Here is a 27897-nt window from a genome sequence, read left to right as displayed (position 1 = left end):
TCCATGTCATGTAACAGCGTCTAGAAAGTCTGTTGACTCTTTCTAAAGCCGAAGATCAAAATGGAGGCAGCCTGGGTACTGTTTGAAAACCATTTATTAGAAAGAAGCCAGTGAGACATTGTGGCAGCAGACAGGATGGGGGTTTGTGAAGGGCCAGGGGTAAAGGGCAACAGCCACAGTGCTGAGATCGCCCGCAGATCAGGCCTAGCTTTAGGTAATTCACAACAGGTTTTAGGAAGTGGTTATCAGCATCCAAATAAGGCAGTAGAGAAACGTTGACAAAGGACAAAGTTGTTCATTGTAATCCTAAGGCCTAGTCTATTTGAAAGATCAACAGTGAAATTTAAAAATCAAACATTCCTTCCCGCTCCCAAATATATAACAACCATTTGCTGTCTGAAATAAAATAGGCCAAAATTTCAAAGGCTTGAACAAAGGCTTGATTCTTTGATTTAGCACCAAGTAAAATAAGAGAACATCTTTCCTGAAAGGGGGAATTGTCTTTTCATTGATCTTCTCATATTTTTTCCCTTCAGGCCACAATATGTAAGGGCAGGTCCTTGCCCCACTAAGAAATCTAAAGTGACTGACATTTGGGTTCTTAGGGTTGGTTTAATGGTACACACCTGTAATTTAAGCACTCAGGAGACTAAACCAAGAGGATTGAATGTGAGGCCAGTTTGGACTACATAATAATCCAAAGCCAGCCTGAGTGTGGTGGTGGTGCACACCTTTAACTTCAGCACTTGGGAGGCAGAAACAGGTGATCGCTCTGAGTTTGAAGCCAGCCTGTCTACAGAGTTCAGGACAGTCACAGTGATATCCTGTCAAAGCAACAGAACCGAACCACCACCACCAGCAGCAGCAACAGAGGGGGCTGAAGATAAACCACAGTATAGGGTGCCTGCCCAGCACACAGGCTGGCTGGATCCCACTGCTGTAAGTAGAAGCGGAGGCTGCTTAGATGGTACCAGAAGAATCGTTTCCCCTTAAATTAGGGTGGGAAGTGGTAGCACGCAGTGATCCCAGCACTTGAGAGAGGCCGAGCGAGACAAGAGGATCTTTAATTTAGAACTTCAACACAGGTATAATGTTCTTAAGGGAACTCCCTTACAGTGCTTTTGAATCCACCATGCAAAATCCTATGACTACACCTGTTGTGTAGTGGATTAGTCAGTCTTTCTCCTGGGGGGCTGTCCCCAGCATGTCCCGTCTAGTTGCACAGTGGCAAACTCCCATGGGTGTCGTGTCACCCTTTAGTTTTCTCTTTACTGTCTTGCTCATCAAGGCAGACAGTCCATTTGGATCAAAGAGGGAAACAAACAAGCAGGGCCTAAAACTTGGTCCTCACGCTGAGTGACACGGGAGAACTTAGGACTTAATGCCATTGTCAGTGCCAGTGCTCCTCCTAGAACTTCAGTCAGTTAACCTAAGTCATACACCTCGGTCCATAGCCAAGTCACACGTCCCTACATGCCAGTGGCTGCATTTTTATAGCAGATTGGATAAGTAGAGGACACACAGCATGGTGGCCTGTGCCCTGGCTTTTCCTGTAAAGGTAGCAGTGAGTTTACATTTAGCAACATCTGTAAAGCCTGTTGCTTTCTTTCTGGAATCTATAGACAGTGTCTTCTAATACCACATCCCTTCAGGCCAGAAAACATCTTCCTGGATTGCAGTGGGCATTGGTTTATTGAAAAGCCTCGAATGAGATTATCTGCCTTGAGTGGTAATTTTTTTTTAACTTTTCCAGAAAAACATGAAAATGTGATCAACCACTTTGACTAACTGAACAGAAGGTTAGATGGTCACCAGTTGCTCGCTTAATTGTGCTCTCAGTTAGTTTGTTTCAACATGTCTGACGTTTTCGAATTGCACGTCCACAGAAGACAACCAGGGCCTAGATTAAACATATGAGGCTATTTTAACAGATCAGGCTAAGTATCTGACTCATTTGGCTTAGCCATTAGGAATAAATCATAATTTTTAGAGAAGTCTTAGGAAAAGAGCTTTGAAATACAGAGGCAAGAAGAGGTGAGGAGGCCCCGCCTCATCCTGCCAATTGCTGTCCTCTTCAGGGAGTAACAGAGGCCTTTTGGGTAGTTTCTGGAACTTTCGTCTGTAGGAAGGAGTATACGTGGGGCCAGATCTTGTTGGTTTCTGTTCCGGAGAATGTTTCCAACACCCCTTTTTTCCTAAAGATGAAAAACAAAATAGGTAGGTAGATTATACAGGTCTGACTGTCCTAATGCGCTTTCTCCAGACAGTTTGTAAGGTTCATGTGAGCTTAGAAGTCCTGATGTGTATTTAGGACTCTGATCCAGGGGCAAGAAACTTGACTGGACAATGCAAACTGTAGACTGCAGTTCATGTTTTGCCTTCTGGCATCAAGAAAGGGGCTCTTTAAAAGGCTGTCAGCTGTCATACTGAGACTTTGTTGTTGGTTAAGCCTATACTAACACTTTACAGCGTGCCACAAGTCCAGATGCTCCCTCCTGCTGGCAGATACACTTGTCTTCTGGGAAGGTACTCAGCCTCAGTCCCCAGGTTGGCGGATTCAAAACAGGGCCACCAGCCACCAGGACATCACCTTGGCCTTGCTTTGTCTCTAACACTCATTATCCTATCTTTGACCGAGTTCTCTTTTCTCCACTGTTCTGCCTTCCTGTCCTGTTTTTTTCTGTCAGGGTTCTCTGTTTATTCTTTCGGGTTATCTGACTTGTCACTATACAGACCAATGGTTGAATATTTATTTTGTTCCAGTGATCAATAGGGGAACGGATGAAGAGTGGTGCTCAGAATCCCGGGATTTGCTTCTCAGAACCACCTTAAGGTTCTGAACACCCCTAACCCACACACATTTCTTGGGTGTACACACTGGTTCGCAAGTCACCCATGGGCCAGATAAAGAATGCTTGATTTATTACTTTCCAAAACCAGGCTGGGATGGCTCTGCTGCCTTTCTCACTGGGCTTTCACTTGGACAGAGGGGTCCCTTTATTGACACCTTGTAACATTTGTGTGGTTAACTTAAATAATAGCAGCTGCTTTCTAAGTAAACTCAGTAAGCATTGCTTACTGAGAAGAAATGCAAAGGGGTTATTTGCATAGTAGTCGCCCTTTAGCATGTAAAGTCACTGGCAGTTAGAGCTTTCAGAGAGAGCAAGCTTTGAAGGGGAAAGCCTCAGAGTGACACTTTAGTCCTGAGCACTGGGGCCAGGAGTGCACTGTTGCCTGACTGTTCGATCCTTAAGATGTACCACGTGAACATTTGCCAATTATGATTGCTCTGCAATGGAATGGAACCAGCTACAAAAAATTAGCCTTCTAAAGAGTAAGAACATCTCCAATCAGATGAACATTCCAGGCTGGAAAGAATAGGGCTTTAAAAAAAAAAAAAAAACAAAAAAACGTGGTTTAAAATAACAATACTGGCTACTATGTAGCTTCTTTTTAAGGCTCTTCCTGTTTTCCTGTAAGCCCAGAGGTAAATGCATGGGATCTTAGGCAGAAAAGCTCGAATTTGTATGGAAGAAGTGGCAAGAGCCCAAAAAGAAAGACACCCTCCACCCAACCGTGGGCTCCCCAGTCGCTGGTTTCTATAGTTTTTCTCAACTTTTGCCACATTTTGACAGAACTAATCCCTACGGGTACTTCCTCTCTTCACAGACCCTTAGTGGTGCTTTTTATCTGCCCAGACAAAGCATTCTCTGTTCTGTGTCCTGTGAACAATCACGCTGACCACACTTGGTACATGAGGTTCTAGTGAGATTGTTCCCAAGCCTCACAACAGTGCGTGGCTGGAGCTAACCACCATCAGCCCCATGACTTTAGCTGGGCCGTGGGGAGGTGGGGCGGACTGTCCCTACTGTTCAGTTAACTGAAGCTGGCAGGAGCTGAGCTAAAATCAGAAGACACTGCAACCTCTGGTGACTGAAGTCCCAGGGCCACCCGGCTGTATTTGGAGCCGCCCCACCACCACCACCACCATTTGCTTAAGCCAGTGTGAGCAGTTTCTGATGATAATAGGCACATGTTGTATCTCACTGCTGATAAATCTTGTTCGCCCAGTTCTCATTCTTGGAGGCTCAATGGAACTGAGTCTGATTGTCTGCATGGACAAGGACCTGGCACAGCGCCAGCAGAGCACCCAACATCGATTCAGTAGCCGAGGATTCCTCAAGCCTTTCCCAGGCGTCTCACTTCAAGTCTCTTCTGGTTCTCTAAAGCAATACACTATATACCGACTGACGTAAGTAAGGAGTCGGTGACACGGAGATGAAAAGCCTTGTCCTAGAGCTGCCAGTCTTCAGAGACAAACTTGACAGACAAACACAAACTTAAGTGATGGCTGCTGTAGAAAGTGAATTGGCAACTCTTGTAATTTCACCCTCCAGAAATAAATTATTAGAAGTATTGGGACAATTCAGAGGCTGGCTATGAATTTTCCTGCATACTTATCCCAGTGCAGCAGTAATGGCCACAACAACAGCTAATATATGTCCAGTGCGTATTGTGCACCCGGGACAGCTCACTTTCAAGCCTCCAGCCTCACCCACGTTTCATGAGAGAGAAATGAGACAGAGATTAAGCAAGAAGTGAAGGCCATGTTTGCTAAATACCAAGCTGGGGTTTGAACCTAGGCCTTCTGACTCTGGCATCAATGCTAGTTTTGCAACCGCTGGTACTGCTTTGTACGGCAGTATCGTTAGCAGGATACAATGAAAACAAAGAGCAGCAGGCATTTCCTGGAAGAAGGAAGGGCAGAGGAGACCAAACTGCTTCTTGGCCTGAGTCAGGTATCAGCTCTAATAGTTCTCATCGTCTCTAAGATACAGCTGTCCTTGTAGAGCAGACAAAAATGTAAGCTTTCAAAGACATTTGACCACATACGTGATCCTAAGGCTTGCTGCCATCTGAAATTCTATGCTTCAGCGTCCTCTCAGCACACTTGGTGGGCACTACTGTACCTGGTGCCCAAGCACTGCTTCCAGCCATCCACTCCATGACAGAATGTGGGTGGAAATGGAGCCTCCAAGCCTTGGATGTGGACTAGTCTGTACCGACCCTCCCAAGCCCCAGGACTGATGTTGAAACTGGCAGGAGCCCAGCCCTGCAACAGTAAGTATGAGGTGTCCTGAGCGTGGCTGTTCTGTCTCATATGAATGATGTTCAAAGCAAAAGTTTGTTTACTTAATAAAAGGTCTACTCAGCCCTTCACAAAAGAGGATGACATGGTCTTTCTGGCAAAACCAGCAACCACGCAGGAATGAGGAGGACAAAGCCGGTACACAAAAGCAGGCGAACCTAGGAGACTGAAGCCCTGCCTACTTTCTAGTCGTCTTTTCTTTACAGAAGCCTAGAAATGTCCTTATTGCTTAAACCAGCTGGGATCAGGTCCTCTTGTAGCTTAGTATTTCAGCTGTGAAGTATGGAAAGTCAAAACCTTGCTTGTGCAAGCTGAGAAAAGCAAGAACTCACTGGTAATACTGCAGGACTGGCTCTGTCTGGGCTTCATAGGCCTTTAGTCTCTTGATCACTGTCTCTGGTTTGTCATCCTCGCGTTGAATCAGAGGTTCTCCTGTCAGGTCATCAATGCCCTAAGCAGCAAGCAGAAGAATGTCAGCTCGGCAGGACAGAATCCATTCAAGCAGATCGCTTCTGTGGTCAAGCACCAATCACAAACCTGTGCTCAAAGCAAACAGGATCCAGTAAACAGGATCCAAACTAAAGGCAGAGCTTTGCAGCTGTGATGAGACTCCAGAGTCATTTCCATAGTGCTGTATGGTTTGGATTTGGAAGCCTCTTCCTTCCCCCATCCCTCCCCACCCCCAGGCCCAAGTCCTCAAGGGTTGGCTCCCAGACATGGGATACTGGAAGAAATCCCAACTGTGAGCCAGTGTTGCAAATCCTCACAGCCTCTGCCCTTCACTCACACTCTGGCACAGAGTAAAAAAAATAATATATGCTTTTTTTCTGTGTTAGGTTTCTCATTGCTGTAATTAATACCTGAGAAACACAACAAGGAGGGGGGCAACTGTTTATTTGGGCAGATGGTTTCAGAGGGTCCAAATCTTGGCTGCTTGGGCTCATTAGTCATGGTTGGAGTGGGTGTGGGGTGGGGTTTTATCACAGGATGCACAAGCAGCAGAGTGGAGAAGGGACTAAGGGTCATTCATAGGTTGCAGATGTCCCAGTGACACACTTTTTCCAGTTGTGATGTACCTCAAACATTATGCCACCATCTGGAGACCAAGTGACACCACACTGAGCTGTTGGGGCCATTTCCTATTCCAACCTTAGCACTTCTGAATGACTAACAAGCCTATTAGCACAGGAACACCTCTTACCACCAGACTGCAGGAGATAGGACCCGTGCAGTAATCTTGGTCAGATAGGATGAGAAGTTCACAGCTATGCCTGTTAGAGTGGATGTCAGCTCAGCTCGCTACAGTCACTTACCACAGTCTTGGGAGGGTTGAATTCAATGTTGTATACTCGACCACTGGCAGGATGTATCCATCGAGCAGTAAGGCGCTGTTTAATGACCTCAAAGGGCACGTTGAGATTTATCACTGTGTCTATCTGATAAACTTTATCCAGGGCTTCTGCCTGTGGAAGTGTCCTTGGAAATCCTTTATATGAGGCAAGAGAGGAGACAGGCCAGCAAGAAAGAAAAAGTGTTAGGCAAATTGAGCCCAAGGAATGACACCAGGCATGTTGACCAGGGCCGTAATATAACTGAAATCAAATTTATTGTCTACTTGACTGGGCTGTAGAGTACTCAGGTATTTGGTCAAACATTCTGAGTGCATGTGACAGTATTTCTGTATCAATAGCACATTGCCCTCCCAGGGTTCTCTACTCAAGCCTGAGTAGAGAAGGGAAGACGGTCTGCCTGCCATCTTACTAGAATCTCCGTGTTTCCCAACCAAACTGAACTCCAGTCAGGGTTGATGGCATGCCTGTAATCCCAGCACATAGGAAGTGGAGGCAAGAGGTCCCAGAGGTCAAAGCCTTGGCTATACATTAGTGGGGTTAGTTAAGGGCCAGTCTGAACTACAGGAGATTCAAAAACAAACACAAGGAGCCAGAGAGATGGCTCAGTGATTTAAGGCACTTGCGGCTCTTACATAGGACTCAGGTTCAGCCCCTGGCCCCATATGGCAGCTCAAAGCCATCATAACTCTAGTTGGAGAGTTCTGATTTTACCTTCTGGCCTCTGAGGGCACCAGGAACGCACATGGTACACAAGCATAACATGCAAGCACAACATTCAGAAAACGCATCTCAGGTTAAGACTCATCTCAGGTGAAGTCAGAGTTCTAGGCTTGGTTCTCTAAAACAACAGCCAAATACAAGACCAAAAAAATGCTACAAAATAACAAAAACCACCCAAACACAAAGTACCCTCATCGTGTGGCTCACAACCACCTGTAACTCCAGGTCCAAGGGATCTGACACCTCCTAGCCTCCAGCAGCCCACACACGCACAAAATAAGGCAGGAATGGTGACTGACTCCTTTAATCTCAGCATTCGGGAGGTAGAGATGCAGACTGATTTCTGAGTTTGAGGCCAGCCTGGTCTACATTGTGAGTTCCAAGCTAACTAGAGCTGCACAATGAGACCCTAGCTTAAAAAAAACAAAACAAGAACAAAAAAAGGATGAATCAGGAGGACACTGTCAGTTCCACTCAAAACCTCAGGAGGCTGTGTTCAGAATATGACAGCAAAGTACAGGGCAACATGGCAGCCTGTAAAACAGTTCTTGCAGTGTGAACATCCCTAACCCAGAAATCTAGATTCGAAGACATCATAAAATGTCTGATTTGCGATTTAGGGTGTTCCGAAATGTTCAGCCGGTAAAGTCTACACAGCCCAAACAAAGTATGAAAACTCTGATAGGAAACGTGTGCTCTGAGGCATTTGAGAAATAGGATACTTGGCCAGTGCAGCTAAAATAGTTTAAACAATGTGGTTGAAAAATAGAAAAGCAACTAGAACTGATAGCTGAATCCCCAAGTACGTTGGGGAATTTGAAATAATATTCTGATCCAAATATTTTACTTTGTAATGCTATGACTCGGGACATTGTGTCCAGAACACATGGAAAAGCTAACACTGACAGAAATAATACATTTTTTTCAAAAGTGATAAAGGTTAAAATGCATTTGCGATGATTTATTGGAGCTAAAACCACATCTTGCTAATAAGTAAGCAGGGAAGCTTTGTTCACGACTTAGACCTTATAAGGTGATAAAATAACAATTAAGAAACCTGGGTGGAGAGAAAATTGCCTCCAAAAGAAAAGACGTTCAAACTGTAACTTTTTATATAGCCCCAAGTTGAGGGGAAAAAAAACAAGTGCCTACTCTAAATTTTGTAATAAAATAAGTCATCTGAGAGAAAAAAATGCAATATGTTTAATAAGAATAATAGACTATCAATCCACAGAATGCTTTCATATGCCAATACATATTTTACAGGGACCATTTCTTTCAACTGCCCTAATAACCATAAGACAGGTGCTGTTACTATCCAAATTTACAAATGAGGAGAGGTGACAGAGCAGCAGCAAACGCCTTGCTTTAGCTCCTAACGTTGTGCAGCAGTGGCAGTGAAATGTGAACACTGGCTGCCTAACCTAATGCCTAAACCCTTGTAACCAAGGAGCTTACACTGAAAAAGGCCTAACAAATACCTCCCTGTTGGCCCAGTTCTTATTACAATGCCCATACTGCTGCTCTTGCAGAGGACCCAGGCTTGGTTCCCATCACCCACATAGCACCCACAACTACCTGTAACTCCACTTCCAGGAGCTCAGACACCCTTTCTAACCTCTAAGAGCATCCCACACATGATATACATACACAGGTTCAGGCAAAGTGCTCTACACATTTTTTTTAATGTTTATCTTCAATAAATCAGAACAAAACATCCATTGGGATAAAAGACCTGAATCAAAATACCCTGTTACAGGAGAAGAACCATTCTTTTATATCATCATTCCAAACATTGAAAACACAGCTGCACCCCAAGCAGTAGCCAGGTCAGCCTTGGTGAGCTGAAGTACATGTTATTGAGCCTATGCATAAACTCAATCTCTGCCACCATGGCCACTTTGTTCATGTGCACATCGGGCAATAACAGAGATATGGAAAATGTAAATACACACACACACGTATTACAAGGGCTTTTAGACTATGTTCCAGCTAGTCAAACAATGGCTGTCAACCAAAGGAAGGTCCAATAATCCAATAGTTGTTCAGTTCATGAGGCTAGATGTCTCACTCTTCAGTTTATGCCAACTAGGCTCCAATGCTAGTGAAGGAATGGACTTGCCAGTGGGAGAGCCAGGGCAAGCAGGCAAAAGAGAGGAAGCTTCCTCCTCCCATGTCTTTTATATAGGTTGCCAGCAGAAGGTATGGCCCAGATTAAAGGTGGATCTTCCCACCTCAAAAGATCTGGATTAGAAGAGGGTCTTCACACTTCAAATGAAGCAAGAAAGAAAAAAAAAATCCTTTGCAGGTATACCCAGCCACTTGGGTTTTAGTTAATTCCAGATATCATCAAGTTGACAACCAGAATAGGCATCACATGTCTACCCTTTCTCAACTTTGCATCATGTTTAATTTCCAAATGAAAACAATAACCAGGTCATAATAATGCCTAGACATAACTATCCCACAAACACACTATATATTTAACCAGGTCATAACTAACACAATATAACTATCCCTCACACAACTGCAAACACATTCTAAATTTAGAACAGGTGACAAATGTCCCTTAAGGGACATTTTAGTATCTTAAAACTTAAATGTGATAACCAGTGGTATTCTCTTAATGATGTTATATGATAAAATGGAGGAAAGAAAACAAATATCTGTACAAACATTCTTAATAAAATTTTATGGGAGCATTCATGTCAGTTATAATCCTCACTTCTGTAACTGGTCACGTGGCTTTAGCAGGTATTTATTACCACTTCCCTCTGCCACCCATTCTATCTCCTCCTCCCTCAGTAAGCACCTCAGCAGGTCTTGGCTCTTTTCCTGGAGTAGTGATCCATACCTCCATTCCTGATGGGTCTGTTGTGCCCTTTGTCATCCTGCCTGGATTAAATTGTTGGACTTTCCCCTTGGCTTTAAATACAGGACATGATGGCACCAAGAGAGCCCTAAGAAGGATCTCCAGCATTCCAGACATTTTTCTTACCTCTATTGTGGAGAAGCAATCCAATTGCCCCATGGTAATCTGGATCAGTCACCCCTCCTAACACAGTTCTTTAGCCTGTTGATTTAAGGACATCAGAAACCCAAAGTGGCCAGGGGGGAAGTCTGAGCTTCCAGTTCAATGGAAGGCTTGTTTTGTCTCCTGGCAGGAGCACTCCCCCTTCTGGAACCAAATCTTCTAGGCCAGGAGAACTTAAGATCATAGGAACAGGAAGCAAACATTTTCCTAGTGGGTCACTTGGGGTGATAGTGGAACTATCCCCTTTTCCACCCCTTGATTCCTGGGCCTGTGGATCCTGGCTATTGGGACTCCTAGCAGAAAGCAGCTGTCATCTCTGCAGCCATCTCGGGCTATTTACTTACAGGTGCTACTTTTCCATCCTGATGAGAGACTTGTTTTCCTAGCATGATGTTTTTGCAAGAAGCCCACCACAGATGAACACATCTTGTTTTTCTCCTATACATCCTGGACCTGTGGCTAAGTGTCTCCAGCTGCACTCCCCAGCAAGTGCATATATATCCATCGTTGCCTTTCAATAAACAAGACTCGAGCAGATAGCCTGTGTTGTCTCCATTCTTCCAGTCTCTTGCCCCTCAGACCCCACTCTCTCTTGCAGACCCTGTTGACTGACCCGTGGACTGGGTCACCTGGCTATGGGAGAAACCATACCACATATTGGACACTGATTCAAAGCATATACTGCCTTCCGGAGAACCCAGCCCAGCCACCTAGGCTGCTGCCACCTAGCTGACGTTGTGTCTTCAAAAGGCCATTCCATCTTTCTATCTTCCTAGTCGCTTCAGGATGGGGGGAAGCATGGATTCCATGATTGTGAGCCCACTAGTGCACTTCTCTGCCTGTGAAGTGAGCTCCTAGTCTGTTTGGAATACCATTGTGGTGGGTAAGGATTCTATCTGTTTGGAATACCATTGTGGTGGGTAAGGATTCTATCTGTTTAGAATACCATTGTGGTGGGTAAGGATTCTGTCAGCCTTTGGATAGTAGTTGTGGTGGAAGCATTGCATGCAGGAAAAGCAAACCCATAACCAGAATAAGTATATTCCTGTAAGAACAAAATGTCCTTTCCACAGAGGAAGTGATCCAGTGTAGTCAGGCTGCCACCGGGTAGCTGTCTAGTCACCCCTGGGAATGGTGCCATATCTGAGGATCAGTGTTGGTCTCTGCTGTTTGCAGATCCGGCATTCAGCAGCAGCTGTAGCCAGGTCAGCTTTGGTGAATGGAAGTCCATGTTGTTGAGACCAAGCATAACCCCCATCTTTGCCAACACGGCCACTTTGTTCATGTGCCCATTGGGCAATGACAGGGGTAGCTGGGGAAGAGGTTGACTGCCCACAGAACGGGTCATCTTATCCATTTGATTATTGAATCTCTCTGCTGAAGTTCTCTTTTGATGAACATTTACATGGGACACAGTATCTTCACACCCTTCATCCATTTGCAGAGATCTAGCCACATACTTCTTCCCCAGATGTCTTTCTCACCAATCACGCCTTTTTCCAATCCATGACCATCCAGCCAATCTGTTGACTACAGCCCATAAATCAGTAAACAATCATACATTTAACTACACCTTCCAAACAAAATGTATGACCATGTGTACTGCCCTAAGTTCTGCCCACCGTGAATATTTCCCTTCACCAGTTTCTTTTAGGGTTGTCCCAGAAAAGAGCTGTCATGCTGCAGCTGTCCATCTCTGGGTGTATAATGTGTCCAGTTCTGCCCCTATAATGTGCAGAACCAGTGGTAAACTAGGCCCTAGTCTTTTCTTCCTTAGTCAACCAATCATATGTCATACCCCATGAAGCAACAGGTGCACGCTTAGCAGCAGGCAGCATTGTTATGGAAGTAGAAACCATAGGCATTTGGACAACTTCTTCATTTAACTTGATTGTGCCTTCAGGACTGCTTGGGCCAGATGACATATAAACCACTTCCATTTGATAATGGCTTGCTGCTGGCTGTGCATGTCCTACTTTATGACCTGGTGAATCAGATAACACCCAGCTCATGATGGGCAGCTCAGGTCACATGGTAACTTGGTGGCCTACTGGCAAGTGTTCAGTTTCCACTAAGGCACAAAAGCTCTCTCTCTCTCTCAAAGGGGGAATTGTTGTCTGAGATGATGCCTTGCTCTAAAATCCAAAATCTCTTCTGTGATTCACCTAGTGGGCCTGCCAAAGCTCCAAACAGCATCCATATCTGCCACCAACACCTCAAATACCATCAAGTCCAAGTGGTGGAGCATCCTACACAGCAGCCTGGACCTGCTGAAGAGCCTTCACCTGTTCTAGGTCCCATTCAAAGTTAGCAATTTTCTGAGTCACTTGGTAAATGGGCCAGAGTAACACACCCAAGAGAGGAATGGACTGTCTCCAAAATCCAAATAGGCCCACTAAACGTTGCACTTCTTTCTTGATGGTAGGAAGGGCCAGGTAAAATAACTTACCTTCCACCTTAGAAGGAATATGTCTGCATGCCCCACCCCACTGGACTCCTAAGAGTTTCACTGGTTGAATTTATTTCCCATCCTCTGATATGTATGTATGTTACCAACAAGTCCAAAGTGGTTTATTGCAGGGTATTTAATCACACTGAACACTAAAATTGTTATTTACTGAAAAACAAAAAATCGGACTGGTGAGATGGCTCAGTGGGTAGGAGCACCCGACTGCTCTTCCAAAGGTCCGGAGTTCAAATCCCAGCAACCACATGGTGGCTCACAACCATCCGTAACGAGATCTGACTCCCTCTTCTGGAGTGTCTGAAGACAGCTACAGTGTACTTACATATAATAAATAAATAAAATTTAAAAAAAAAAAAGAAAAACAAAAAACCAACTTTCAAGTTGTAGTGTGGCTTAGCCCTTAGCACACACCTTTAGTCCTTCTGGCTGGAATACAGGCACACCCTTAGTATACACTAATCTCAAACAATGAAGGTAAATTAGTAGAAGGAAGCACCCTTGTTTGAAAGTGATGTCTAATTGAGTGGCAGAAAAAGTGATGAATCAGAGAAAGATTTAACAGAATGAGTCAAAGATAGGATATGCCCAATGAGAGGGGAATGGGGGGGGGTGTTAATGTGGAAAGAGAAGCTGCTTAAGAGAGCATTGCAGAGAGAGAAAAAAGAAGAGAAGGAGGCAGTCTTGCCCAAAGAGTTTTACAGAAACAGGGTGAAGACAGAATGAGCCAGAAGGTTAGAACATATTGCCAAAGTTACTATGAGGCCAAGCAGAGCAATTGAGAAGAAGCCCAGAGAAGCCAGAGTTGAACCAGCCAGCCAGAGATCAGAAAAGAACAAGAAAGGGGTGAGCTTATTCAGCATGAAGACTCAGAGGCTGAAAACATTCTAGGCCTATATTAGATTGTACAGAGGCTAGACACTACCAGAACTAGGACTAGGTTAGCAGACAGAGGCAGTAAGCCTTCAGAGATGACTATTATCAGGCACATAAAAGTTATTTTTATGGGCTGGAGAGATAGCTCAGTGGTTAAGAGCACTGACTGCTCTTCCAGAGGTTCTGAGTTCCATTCCCAGCAACCACATGGTGGCTCATAGCCATCTGTAATGAAATCTGATGCCCTCTTCTGGTGTGTCTGAAGACAACTACAGTGTACACAAATAAAATAAATAAATCTTTTAAAAGAATGATTTTTACAGTGGTTGCTACCTCCTACTCTCTTGGTTTAATCACCAAACTGTTGTAAACCAATAGTCACATTTTATGGATGGGACATACAATCAGGGTCCCTTCAAACTAAGTTATGACACATGGCTGGAGAGTTCATCTGTCCTTGGGGTAAAACTATAAAGATAAATGGCTAGTCTTGCAAATGAGAATAGATTTCTTCTGGTAGCCCTTACAAATGGGTGCAAAGAAAAAGACGCATCTGCTAGATCAAGAGCTGCATACCATGTACCAAGAAATGTCTTATTCTGTGTACTGGATGGTTTTGTGTCACCTTACACAAGCAAGATTCATCAGAGAAGAAGGAGTCACAGATGAGGAAACGCCTTCTTGAGATCCAGCTGTAAGGGCATTTTCTTAATTAGTGATCAGTGGTGGAGGGCCCAGCCTATAGTGGGTGGTGCCATCCCGGGCATGTGGTCCTGGTTCTATAAGAAAAGCTGGGCAAGCCAAGGGAAGCAAGCCAGTAAGCAGCACCCCTCCATGGCCTCCGCATCAGCTCTGGCCTCAAGGTTCCTGTCCTGCTTGAGTTCCTGACCTGACCTGACCTGCCTTTGGTGATGAACATTGATATGGAAGTGTAAGCTGAATAAACCCTTTCCATGGTCATGGTGTTTCCTGGAAGCAATAGAAATCCTAAGACAGTCTGCCTAAGTAAGGACACCACATCTGGTACAACAGCTGCAACTGGAGTCACTACTTCATTTAGTTTTTGATAGCAGTCATTCTCCATAATCCGTCTGTCTTCTGCACTGGCCAGATAGAGTTATGGGACGTGTGATGGGACCATCACCCCTGCCCCTTCCTAGCCTTTGATGGTGGCACCAGTTTCTGTTATTCCTCCAGGGTGTGTTACTGCTTTTGATTCACTGTTTTTCCTGGGAAAGGCAACTCTACCATTTACCCTTTGCAGCCATAGCATTCCTCAGTCTACAGGTAAGAACAAGGGGCTCTGGGTCTGCAAACTGCCTCAAGTCTGAAAACTGGTTCACGGTCCAAGAGTCTCTTTTGCCATCAACCAGTGTAGCCTTTCTTATTGGTTTGAGAATTTTTCCAATTATACAGATCAAACGAAAATGCAGTAGGTTTCTTACCTATTTCATACCTGTAAACCCTGTGATTGATTTGCCAGCACCAAAGGTCTATCTGAGTCATGCCTCCATAAGTCACTTTGCCTGTGCTGGTCCTAATAGGTCAGCCATTATGGGCATTGCTTTGCCTAGGCTGCCCATCACAATAACTATGACCACCTTGCTATTGGCCACTCAGTGCTGCTGCCTGACTGCTCTTACTTTGGGTCCCAGTTAAGTCCACTGCATTTAATTCATACAACTCAGCAACAGCATCTCCAGCCCTAAGGTCTGGCACAAGGAAAAGGGCAACAACAAACCTCTTCAAATATGCTGGCACCCCTCTCACTATTTTGCAGCTTACAGGATTGGTGAAGGGCTTGTCTTCTGGGCCTTCCCATTGTGAAGGATTAGGTTTTATACAGTGTACCCACTCTAGCATTCTAATTTCCCTGAGACTTAAAATCTTCTCATTGACACTAGGCCAAAGGCACCTCTAACTTCTTTTTAGTAAGCTATTGTTTGAGAAACGCTGCAGCCAGCCATTCAAATAAATGTTGACACCCTTTTCTACTGTGCAAGCTCCCATATTTAACCTAGAATCTCTCACTCAGAGGGCCCATGCCAACAGGCTCAGCCTGATCCAGTGTTATGCTCCTTCCACCATTATCCCACATGCTTCAAATCCATTCCCATACATATTCCCCAGCCTTCTGCTTGAATGAATTAACAGGTTCATTAAGGTGTTCAGTGGTATGGTGTACCTCCTCACAGACTACACTTCCTTGTATCTCCAGGAGTCTACTTAGCCTTAAGTCTGGTTATAGGCCTAGCTATATAGTTGTAGGCCTAACCCAGCTGTGTGGGTTTTGGATAATTCCAGATATAGTCAAGTTGACATGCAAGAATAGCCATCACAGTTTCTCTCTCTCTCTCTCTCTCTCTCTCTCTCTATATATATATATATATATATATATATATATATATATATAATTTAGGTAATACGTTTTACTTCCCAAAAGCTTATGTGTTGAAGTCTTGGTCCCCAGTTGGCAGATCCAATCATTGAGAGATGGCTGTGATTTCATTCATGACGTAATCTAGGTGCAGTCAATGTAAGAGGTAGGACCTGCTTGGTGTCACTGCGGTCGTGCCTTTGAAGGTTGTACTGTCCCTAGCTACTTCTTGTTTCATCAGAGCTTCCTGGACACCACGAAGAGAGCAGGCTTGACTCAGTCACACTCTCAACAGGGCCCAGAGACAACGGGCTGCGTGCCACATGGACTGAAAACTCTGAGCCAGGAGCCCAAATAAATCATTCCACTTTCCAGTTGTGAAGTATTTGTCACACCAGAAAAAAAACAAAAAAACAAAAACCTAACAACCTAACTAACATACTATATAAAGAAAAACAATATTAGATATTACTTCATAGGGAGAGAAAAACTTATATCTAATAGTGAATGGAAGTTTATATATGTTACATGTGTGTGTTTATCACTGTAGAGAATGCCTGTTTGAATTAATAAGAGGCAATACAAAGCAGTGCCGGGGAAGGGTGTGATCACTGAGGACTCCCAGGCTGCTTCTCTTATACATTTTCATCCGCTTCAGTTTTTCTAAAGGAAAAGGCATTGTTCCAGTACAACAATGAAGAAATAAAAAACAAATATTCCACATTCCAGGCCCTTCCCCCTGGTGCCCTGTCTTTGGCCCAGTCCCCAGATATACTCCCTTGGTGGCCATGGGTTGCTCTCTTGGAAAGTTTGCCGCTTCCCTGTGCTGGGCAGCGTCTATACTCAACCTTCAAGCACCACATTCCTTCAGCTAAACAGGCTGCCTATCACCAGGAACGCTTCTAAATCCCAATATCTCACAGAAGCAAGGCTTCATTAAACCCGAGAATAAAATGTTGACCTATGTATCCATAGTTTCTCTCAGAAAAGGAAGCAAGCAGCTACCTGCTCAAACACAGGTTTGGGTAGAGCTCAGTTGGTAATATGCCTGCCTAGCATGCAGGCAGCCCCGAGGAATCACAACACCACATATGGCCACCCCTTCCTGTGATGCCAGCACATGGGAGGCAGAGACCAGAGGATCAAAAGTTGTAGTTCACCATGAGCTCCATGGCAAATTGGAGGCCAGAGTGGGATACGTCATACCTTGTCTCAAAAATAAAATAAGTTGGTCGGTTAACTAGTTAAATTTTAAAGACAGACTCATAGGTGACTGGCTGCCCATTGTCCCAGCTGCTCATTCTCCTGCCAGCACTCATTACACCAACTGCAGAGATGCTCAGGGCACTGCACTTCACTTACCATCCAACAGCCAGCTACACTGGGTAAGGGTTTTGAGTTCATGAAGGGCCAGCCGAGTCATGACATCATCTGGGATGAGCTTTCCTTGGTCAATGAAAGTCTTGGCCAACACACCGATTTCTACAACAGAGGGAAAAGCCATTAAGTGTGTTTACTGTATCCCATTTCAGGTCTCAGGAATTAGATATCTACAGGATGCTTCTGGACCCCGGGTCCACGGTAAAGTGTGCAATCAATGGCTTTTTTGCTATAAGCAGAGGCTATGATGGACATGTAGTACCAGCAGGTGGGGGGAGGAGGATGAATTCAAAGCCAGCCCTGGGCATCTTAATAGGTTTGAGGCCAGTTTGTGCTACAGAAGACCCTGTCTTAAAACAAGCAAACCAAAGAGAACCAAAGACAGTGGGATTACCCCACACTCAACACCCATGTGTTCTTCAAGGCCTAAGCTATTCAGAGCTCTATAATGAGATTTTATCTCAAAAGAACAACAAAACCAAAATGGAAGTGGTACAGTCAGAAGGCCAAGGCAGAAGGATTTCTGCAAGTTTGAGGCCAACTTCAAATACACGGTGAGTTCTAGACAGCCACAGATACATAGAAAGACCATGTCTCAAAAAATACAGAACCAATAAAAAAACAAACAACAACAACAAAAACCTAAGAAGCAGGAAGAGGTAAGGGTGTAGATTTAGCTGAGTTTTAAAAGTGTTTGCTTAGCGTGAGTGAAGCCTTGGAGTAGCTCTCCAGCTTAAGACTGACCGTGGTAGGTGAACAAGCCTGTAACCCCAGCATCGGGGGTAGTGGAAGCAGGAGGGTCAGAAGTTCAAGATCACCCTCAGCCACAGAGCTCAGGACCCACCCAGGCGACAAGGGACCCCGTCTCAAAAAGATTTTTTTTTTTTTTTTTTTTTTACAAAAGGCTTTTCTTTTCTTTTCTTTCTTTCATTTTCCGAGACAGGGTTTCTCTATATAGCCCTGGCTGTCCTGGAACTCACTCTGTAGACCAGGCTGGCCTCGAACTCAGAAATCCGCCTGCCTCTGTCTCCTGAGTGTTGGGATTAAAGGCATGGGCCACCACTGCCTTGCAAGGCTATTCCTCATCATATAGGGTCTACAACTATTATTTCATTTTCCTACAGCTTCTAAAAACTTTTGGGAGGCAAAGATTACAGAAGGGCTAAAGAGGGTGGTGGCTCTGTTGGTGAGCGCTTGCCTGGAAGGCATGAGGGTCTCAGTTCAGTCCCCAGAATCCACACAAAACAGAAGCTGCTGTGGTGGTTTGGGCACGTGATACAGAAGGGAGCCAGCAAGAGCAGGTGGATCTCTGGGTTGCTAGCCAGAGAGCCTGCCTCACTTGGCAGGAGATCTCACCCCAGGCCAGGGAGAGGCCCCACCCCAAAGAAAAAGGTGGCTGATGCCTACAGTATGAATTTTAACCCAGAATTTATCATTGCAATATCAGCTGCCATTTGACAAGCAGACCATCAAGTTTATAAAACAATGGCCGGGTGTCTGAGAGTGTTTTCCAAACTTGTAGGCAGCCGCGCCCTAAAAGATGGCGCCGGCCTGCAGTACACGGCGCCATAAACAACGCCATTGGGCAGGCACTAGCCCAAATGTGGCGCTAACCCCACCCGAGGAGGTGCATACGAATCAAAATGCCGACAGACTGACCAATCCCAGGAGGACACATAGCTCTCCCCAGTGCTGGGGTGTATATAAGCAGTCCTCCCGGGGTTTCCAGAGTTCCCCTGTAGCATGGAGGTGTTCCTAAAATAAAAAAGGCTGTTGAGAAGAATCCGACCGTGTTGCGTTTTTTCTTGCTGGATGAGTTGAGCGCAACACAAACTCATTAAAGTAACTCTTTTTCTGGTGGGGGTGGGGGGTGCCTGGAATTGTGGATCTGCTATTCAGAGCACTCAGTTCACAGCACCCACACTGAGTGGCAAAAACAAAAAACAAAAACAAACAAACAAAACACCCCAAACACTTGTAACTCCAGCTCCCAGGGATTCAGTGCCCTCTTCTGGGCAATAAGGGAATTGCATTCACATGTACACACACACACACACACACACACACACATAAAAATAAAAATAAAAAATTAGAATAACTAAATAAAATAGACTTTAGAAAGGTCCATGTACATAATATATGTAGACCTCATTTGTCTCTTTTGACTATTCTTTTTAAAGAGGGCCTCAGATCCCCTGGAACCGGAGTCACCAATGGCTGCCATATGGAGCTGGGAATCAAACTGGTCCTCTGGCAGAGCCGCAGTTCTCTTACTCACAGAGCCATCTCTCCAGGCCCATGAATGTTCCTTTAAATTTCACCCTAACCCTACATAATTATTATAATTCTTCCAGGAATTGAGTATTTCATGAGAATTACATTAAAAAAAAAAAGTAACAAACACAAAAATCTCCCTGGGCCATGGTTCCTCCCTCCAGCTGCTATACGCCCTCTCCCCTCAAAGATGACACAGCTTGGAAGGCTTCTTCTTCCAGACCTGTCTCCTGCTTCCTCCTCGCTGTGCTTCAGGACAGAATTTCTCCCAGTTCCACGGGTCTGGCAGTGGCATGATGCTTGCCTTGCATGCCCATGGTCTGTCTTCATCTTACCTCTTCCCTGGCCCTCAACCCCTTCCCTCCAGGCATACCCCTTACCAGGAGACTAACACAATCTGGCCCTCCTAACCTCTGCACAATTAATTCCCTTGCTCCTTCTTTTGATAGATAATCCGATTCATAATCATGTGGTATGCCCAGAATAAACAAATCAAAACACACGGATATGTGTTGGGTGGCCAGACGTTCATGAGCCAAAGCTCATAAAATCTGATGCCCAGAGAAACAATGTTGAAACCTTTGAGAGGTTTGGTCCTAAGTCCACCCTCATACAGAGATGAAGGATGTTGGATGACTTCTAGGTGACTGCTTATTGTGGTTTCTCTCTTCTTCACTCACCCACTTGCCTACAAGGTATAACACAGCACAAACCCAGGTACAGTCCTGAGATTGTAGGACTTCCAATCCCAATAAGTGTGCACTACATAAACTTTGTTTTTTTATATATATGAATTATTCAGTGTCTAGTCTTTGATTACACCAATGAAAACAGACATTATTTTAAAGGACTTTGTCTTAGTGTTTCCATTGCTGCAAAGAGACACTATGACCCAGGTAATTCTTATAAAGGACAACATTTAATTGGGGCTGGCTTACAGGTTCAGAGGGTCAGTCCATTATCATCATGGCAGGAAGCATGGCAGTGCCCAGATAGGCATGGTGCTAGAAGAGCTGAGAGTTCTACATCTTGTTCTGAAAGCCAACAGGAAAAGACTGTCTCCCATGTGGGTAGAAGGATGGTCTCAAAGCCCGCCCCCACAGTGACACACTTCCTCCACCTAGTAATGAAACACCCCTAATAATGCTACTCCCTGGGGCAAGCATATTCAAACCACCACAGACTTATGGTAAGACATCCTCGACTTCCTAGGGAACCAAAAGTTCTTTAGGCTTCCATATGCCACAAGCTCCTCTCTCTGTCTCCCCTCTCTCCATCTTCTGAAACCATCATGTCTACATTCTGCTATGGACTGAGATATTTCAGTCCCAAGTCCATATACTGAAACACTAACCTAACGCCTAATGTTTCACTATATTCATAGACTGTATTTACCTCAAGAAGAAGGTAATTCAGGTTGAATGGGGTCATAAGGTGGGGCCTCAATCTGACAGGAATTGTAAACTCTGAGGAGACAGTGGGAGTGCCTGACAGAAGAAAGGTCGCCCGAGGAGAAAGTCAGAAGGTGGCGGGTGACCTGCCTGACAGGCAAGCCTCGACAGGAACCAACTCTTCCAGAGCCTTGATCCTAGACTTCCAGGCTCCAAAAACAATGCTATTCCAGCCTTCCAGTCTGATGTGCTGTTATGACAGCCACTGTGACTAACATATCCAGATGCCTGCCTGACCCCATGCTCCTACTCCCATTGTGAGCACCTTCAATGGAATCTCATATTCTGTGTGTCCACCTAATGGACCCACAGATCACTGGGTGGGTGGATGGATATGTGATCAGACAGACAGACAGACAGGGGTCAGGATTCTCCTGAGTTCTAGCTGTGGTGTGTTTTTTTTTAAATGATCTATGAAGGGGGTGGGACATGTGTTGTGGGGGGTGAAGGAGAACAAAGAACAGTGACATATGCATAAAAACACCAAAGGAAACACATTGTTTTCTGTACTAAAAATGAAAAAAAAAAAACCCTAACAATTTAGCCTAAGCTTATTTTTTGTAGTAGCAGTCATAAACCAGTCTTTTTTTTTTTTTAAAGATTGCTCTGAATTATTTAGATACAAAATAATGGAAAAAGAGAAGCTAATTCAAACATCAACTGAACATTTTAACATATCCACATAATACAAAAAAAGTAATGAAGTCCTAGTGCTATAATATGACAGAATCCTTGAAAGCCTAAGCTGGGAACAGTGCCATTCACCCCAAGTTTCAGCTACCCAGGAGGCCGAGGTAAGAGGGTCACCTGAGCCCAGGAGTTCCTATCTGCCTAGGCTACACAGTGAGACACTCTGAAAACAGCAGATACAGCTTAGGGTCAAAGGCTCTTATGACTGAGCATTACAACCTGATTGGACCCACGTGATAGAGAGTGACAATCCACCCACTCTCAAGTTGTCCTCTGACCTCCACATACACAGTGTGGCACGTGTATGCACACATACACACACACACTCACACACACATACTTGGAGGGAGGTAAGAGGCCATGCCTCAAAACTCTCCTCCTTAGCATTCCCCAAGTAGCCCTAAGAACATGCTAGAAGTAAATATGACCATGCTAAGTCAAAACCCACAGACCGTCATTTCATTTCTGCAACATGTCCAGAATGTGGGCATTGAAATATACAGCAGTGTTGCCAGAGGCTTGGGTGGGGTGGGTGGAGATGGGAGTGTCTCTTAGGTATGAGGTGTCTTTTGTGGGTAATAAAAATGTCCTAAAATCTGTTGTGGTAACAGTTACCCAACTCTGCGGCATACTTATGCGCTGGATTTTACATACACTTTAAATGTGGACGTTGCATGAATCATCTCAACAAGGCAGTGCTGGGGAGAGATGAAGTGAACTCCTGGAAGGCACGCTGCCAAGGGTTCTGAACATTACGGACCTGTGCTACCACTTACAGAAAAACAGTGGTTCTCAGCCTTCCTAGTGCTGTGACCCCTGGATACAGTTCCTCATGTCCTCCTGGTGACCCCAACCATACAATTATTTTTGTTGCTTCTTCATTACTGTAATTTTGCTACTGTTAGGAACTGTAATGTAAATATCTGTGTATCCCAATGGTCTTAGGTGACCCCCAGTGAAAGGGTCACTCAACCTCCCCCAAGGGGTCTTGACCCACACAGGTTGAGAGCCATCATACTAAGGGAAGACAGATTAGCATCAAGTCATGTGTGCATAAATGTTTGTTTGTTTGTTTGTTTGTTTAGTTAGTTAGGTTTTTAAAGACGAGGTCTCTTGTAATCTTGGTTGTCCTGGAATTCGCTTTGTCACCCATAAGTTGAGAACCTGCCCACTAAGGGAAGACAGATTAGAACCAAGTCATGTGTGCATGAAAAGAGTTTTTAATTTTTTTTTTTTTTTTAAGATGAGGTCACTCTGTGTCGTCTTGGTTGTAGTGGACTTGCTCTGTAGACCAGGCTGACCTCAGAGTTACTGAGATCCACCTGCCGCTGTCTCCCAAGTGCTAGAATTAAAGGCATGCGCCACCACCACCTGGCCTGTGCATGAAACATTGTACAAAGCTCTCATGGCTAAATATTCATTTAGATTTTTTTTTTAATTTCAAGCCACGTAAATGTGTTGACTATTACAAATTACCTTTATAAAAACCACCTGTTTTACCCTCAGTCTGAGCTAGTTCTCCACACTTACACTTCCCAAGATGACCTACTGAGTTAGACTCTCCCTCCATACAGATGATAGCAAAGGAGATATAAAGGGTTGGCTCTCTAGTCTGGCGTTACAGATGAAGCACCCACCAAGGAGCTAGACTAGATTCTGCGCTCACACGCTGAGGCTACTATGGCTGCCATAGATGAAGTATTTCTATTACTATTTCCCTTACGCAACACACCTTTTAAATAAGTAAGCTAAAATGTTCATAAAATAATAAGTTTTTTTTTGCAAATGCACTTTGAAATAAATTTTTTAAAAATCTACCTAAAATTACATTATGAACCTCAATTCTGGAAGTCCTGATCTGTGGGGGAAAATGCATAATTGACTCTCAGGGCCTGGGTTTCCACCCTGGTACCTCAGAAAATGCAATTTATTCCCATTTTGGTTTTTGTGTATATGAGAGGGATTTGAATCGCACCCTCGTCTAGGCCCATACTAATGACCCTGTATCATCCACTTCAGGATATGTGCTGCTCGGGTCCGGTGAACACAGAAAGGCTGTTTATCACTACGGGAATTCTTCAACCTCTGTGGAACTCGGTTTTCTCATGAAAGGAATGAGAGGATTAAATTTCATTTAAACCACGTAAGTCTCGATTGTAGTTCTCTGACTGCTCGGTCCTGATTGGTAGTCTAAAGTCTACAGGTCAACTGCTGTCAACAGGGCAACTGGTGTTTCCCGAGTCATTCTCAACTCTTCCGAGATGACTGTTTTTCTCACATAGACTTTTTATCTTAACAAATACTATTCACATCTTGCATGTTAAACCCAAGTAGGAAATAGTGATGTGATTACTGCTGGAAGGAATGGATGCTATCACCATGGCCACCGAACACATGCTAAACTGTATGGTCAGGGTTATAAAGAACACTTACTAAATGATGAGGAGTTTCCAGAAATTCCACCCCTGGAATTTACTCAAAGGAAAATAAGCAAAGTTGCCGCCAGCTCTTCTGATTCATAGAACTATTTATTATAGCAAAGAACAGTGAGGAACATAAACCCCGGCTGATAGGGGTCCAGGGTACAGTGCTTGATTCGCATGCACAGGGCTTGAGATTCAGTTTCTGGCACTGGAAAAAAATGGAATAGCCGATATCGGGCAAAATATAAATGTCTTGTTCAGTCTTGGTGAAATTAAATCTGAGATGATCTATAAGCATGCTCACAACTCATGAGGATACAAAGCACTAATAACAATTGTACAACTGCATACAAGCACAACAGAAAGGGAAAGGAGAACACCAAGGGGTTAATCCATGATCTCCAGGTGAGGCCCGTCTATGCAGGATGTCAGTTCTCCTTCTGTATTCTTCCGTCTTTCCCTCCTCCCTTCTCTCCTTCATTCGTTCGTTACTTTGTTCCTTCCTTCCTTCCTTACGATTTAGTATCAGAAAACATGAAGCACTTTTTCAGAATTTGTTTTCGGGTTTGTTTTGTTTTGTTTACGATTACACCTCCTTTGCTTCATTCTGTGGGAAATATCTAATCCATTCACAAATATTTATTGAGAATATATTCTCAATGTATAGAGAGAATATAGACTATATTCTCAATATAAATTTGCAAAGGCCCTACATGGGACCGGCCAGACGCCACTTAGTAAAGACTACTCTACATGATAAACCATTAACATCTGTGGGAACAATCTCACGATGCCTCCCAAGCTTTGTGTTCTGCCCTTACTAAGGGATTGTTGTTACTTCTTTGAAGAACAAGTGGCCCCGACATCCCAGGACCTGCAGGATTTCAAGTATCAACTAGCTGAGCCAGGCTCCGTGGAGAGCATCCCAAGGGGCCTGGCTGGGGCTTCCCTCTGAGATCTGTAACTTTTCCCAGCTGAACAAAGACCTAGCTGCCTGTGTGGACCTTGAACTTTGACCTGCAAAGACTTCTCTCATGAACTTTATTTAGTTCTAGCAGAGCCAGAGCATTTGCAATTCCAACCCTGATGAAACTGAGTCAGGAGGATTACTCCAAATTCAAGACTAGCCAGAGCAACTGTCTGAGACCCTGTTAAAACAAAACAAAAACAAAAAACCTACTTCCAATAATGAATCTTCAAAGTTTGTATTAAGAAAGTATTTGTCTTTCTGTGTCATAAAAAAGAACTGACCATTAAAACTGCCGAATGGGTGGCTGAACAACTTTGTGTGTTCAGCTCCTTGGTCTCTGTAGTCTCTTTCCATGTTTCAGAGATGCAGTCCTGGGCACCCTGAGGCTTAACAGGGGTTAACGTGTAACTCGAAGCATTGTTTCTTCATTTTTTCATTTTTCAGAAATGTATTTAAATACCCTTTCATTTACTCTTTTCAAATGTTGTGTTTTCCTACCCATGAGCATTCTTTGCCACCCACAGTCAGGCCAGCTCTGAGTCGGGTATGCAGGTCACCCCTAAAGACTTCTTCTGTACTTTGGATAGCAGCAAAGTCTTCAGGACTTGGGACTGTTTGCAGTAACTCACATTGCAATCTGTTGCACTAAGAACATTTAGCAAGAGTCAAACAACTTAACCTTTCGATAAAGTTTAATTAGCTGCAGCCTTTATTATTTCTTAAGGTCAACATTAGACGAGAACAAAAACATGCTTGAGGGGTGCAAAGGATCGAGCCAAAGAAAAGGAAAACAGTGGGTTTTCACACACCCCCACCCCCACGCACACACTTGAATATCAATGTCTTTTAAACAAACAAAAAACACCCTTTCCTAGAAATTAGCTATACACCCACCAGGAGGGAGTGGACAGGTAAATAAATCGAGGTAGATTGAGCAGACACATGGTAAGCAGTGCAGTGGGGACAGGACAATGTCTCCATATGGGATGGTGGGCTGAATGCATTTGTGCGAAAACACCCATGTGGAGTAAGTAGATGGTAACTTGATACACTGAGGTTGTACTAAAGAGCTTTACCCAAAGACATTTCCAGAAGGAGATAGACTGTTTCTCTCCGAGGCTCTGGGCTGAGGTAGGGACTAAGAGAAAACTTTGCTTTTTACTCTATGTATTTCCATCTTCCCTCCTCTCCCGGATCTTTACTTTCTTTTTTTAAACCTTGAACAGGTATTATTTCTGTGTTAATAACCTTCAAATGAATTTTCAAAATAGGCACTGGTTTGTAATTGAAGGTCAACACTATTGTGGAGAAACACATCTGGTGCAAGCTTTTTAAAAATAGTTTAGCTGTTAGTTGGCTGGCGCCTGGAATCCCAGCACTCACTAGGGAGGCTGAGACAGGAGGATGTCAAACTTAAGTTAAAGTTATCCTTAGATACATCGAATGACACTGTCCCAAAAAATAAATGAAAAAAAAATGCTTTTCTTAAAATAGAACTTACCACAAACCCACCCTTTGTAAAGTGTTGGCTAGCTTTTTTGTGCTGAGTTAGAAGACTTTGGGAAGAGAAACACAGCAATCGTTTATGTAACTGTTACAAGGACAACTTTAGTGCCTAAGAAATGTCTGGGGGCATCAAAATCTAAGCCAACTTTGTGACTGCAATGAAAATAAGTAATACTTGACCTTGCAGAGAGAAAGGTCAGAATTACAAGATCCCATGGAGCTTACCATGAGCGGGAGGGGGTGTAGGAAAAAAAAAAAAAAACAAAAAAGAAGCTAACCCTGGCAGAGCCAAAGCCTGCCTTCTGCATACAAGGACACGTGGAGAGACAGGCACAGCTCCCCCCCCCCCCCCCCCCCCCCCGGCTGGACCCCCACCGCAGCTGCCAGCTGTGCGGAATGAGCTTCTAAAAACAAAGCCAAAGGCTTTCCTTCAGTCTTTGAACTTCCTAGTCCTTTCCTTCCCCCTCCCCCCATCTACCCGAAGCTGCCCACGGAGGCCAGAGGATTCGGGGCGCAACGGCTCTTTCCCCAGGCGAGGTCGGGGAGCTCTGCACCCGCGTCGCAGGACCCTCGACCCCGGCCCGCAAAGCCCAGCCGGGACGATCGCACGCCGCCAGCCCTCGGTCTCAGCTCCCACCTGTGCCCTGCAGCATGTTCTGGCGGAGCAGGTCCCCGCTGGAGAGGTGCTTCAGCTCGAAGTGTTTGGTGATGCGTGACGACACGGTGCCCTTGCCGGAGCCCGGGGCCCCCATGATCACGGCGCGCAGCAGCCGCCCCGACGCCCCCATGGTGGCTGGCGGTGGTCCGAGCTGCGCAGACGCTGGTCTGTGGCCTGGCCTGCGCGCTCACAGGCTCCGCGGCCCTGGAGGGCTGGCAGCTGCAAGCGGGCGGTGGCCAGGACGCCCGGCTCTCCCGGAAGTGAGCGACGGCCACCGGGGCCGCCCCGCCGGCTGCTGCACCGCCCCTCCGCGCCCCTGCACCCCACTCCCTTGAGCTCCACCCGGCGCCTCTTGGCATCCCCAGACCCTCGTGCCCTGTGCTGCCTGGTCCCAGCCTGCAGGCTGCGCCCGTCTGCATTCTCCCCAGTGGACAACCTCTGAGCAAGCCGTTCTACTTCTAGTCTCCCGCTGGCATCTCTGAGTGCCTGGATTTCTTTCTTTCTTTCTTTCTTTCTTTCTTTCTTTCTTTCTTTCTTTCTTTCTTTCTTTCTTTCTTTCTTTCTTTCTTTCTT

At 44.8% G+C, this 27897-nt stretch overlaps 2 protein-coding genes across 5 annotated transcripts in view; one reads left to right on the top strand and one right to left on the bottom strand.

Annotated features, from left to right (window-relative positions):
* Cdc37l1 (cell division cycle 37 like 1, HSP90 cochaperone) overlaps positions 1-23910 on the top strand; it is a 52057-nt gene extending 28147 nt beyond the window's left edge. Inside the window, exon 7 of one of the 4 annotated variants that reach the window (XM_029472789.2) lies at positions 23787-23910. In XM_029472789.2, the coding sequence (XP_029328649.1) occupies positions 23787-23876 (90 nt within the window). In that variant the 3' untranslated portion in view covers positions 23877-23910. Of the gene's footprint in view, positions 1-4071; positions 5974-10601; positions 10801-10853; positions 12875-23786 lie in introns of those variants that run through there. The other 3 variants (XM_029472788.2, XM_085834260.1, XM_021152176.3) reach the window with 3 other exon arrangements.
* Ak3 (adenylate kinase 3) lies at positions 77-27628 on the bottom strand. Its single transcript, XM_021152180.3, has 5 exons — positions 27304-27628; positions 17335-17454; positions 6463-6635; positions 5482-5600; positions 77-2195 (listed from the first exon to the last, which is right to left on the bottom strand). Exons 1-5 carry the CDS (start codon positions 27452-27454, stop codon positions 2075-2077), a joined length of 684 nt encoding a protein of 227 aa, XP_021007839.1. The 5' UTR covers positions 27455-27628; the 3' UTR covers positions 77-2074.
* Positions 27629-27897: the final 269 nt, after the last annotated feature.

The sequence above is a fragment of the Mus caroli genome, unplaced genomic scaffold (assembly GCF_978045245.1).
Source record: "Mus caroli unplaced genomic scaffold, Mus_caroli_1 scaffold_20, whole genome shotgun sequence".
Lineage (NCBI taxonomy): Eukaryota > Metazoa > Chordata > Mammalia > Rodentia > Muridae > Mus > Mus caroli.
Note: the sequence above shows the minus strand (reverse complement) of the source record. Positions and strands in the feature narration are given on the sequence as shown.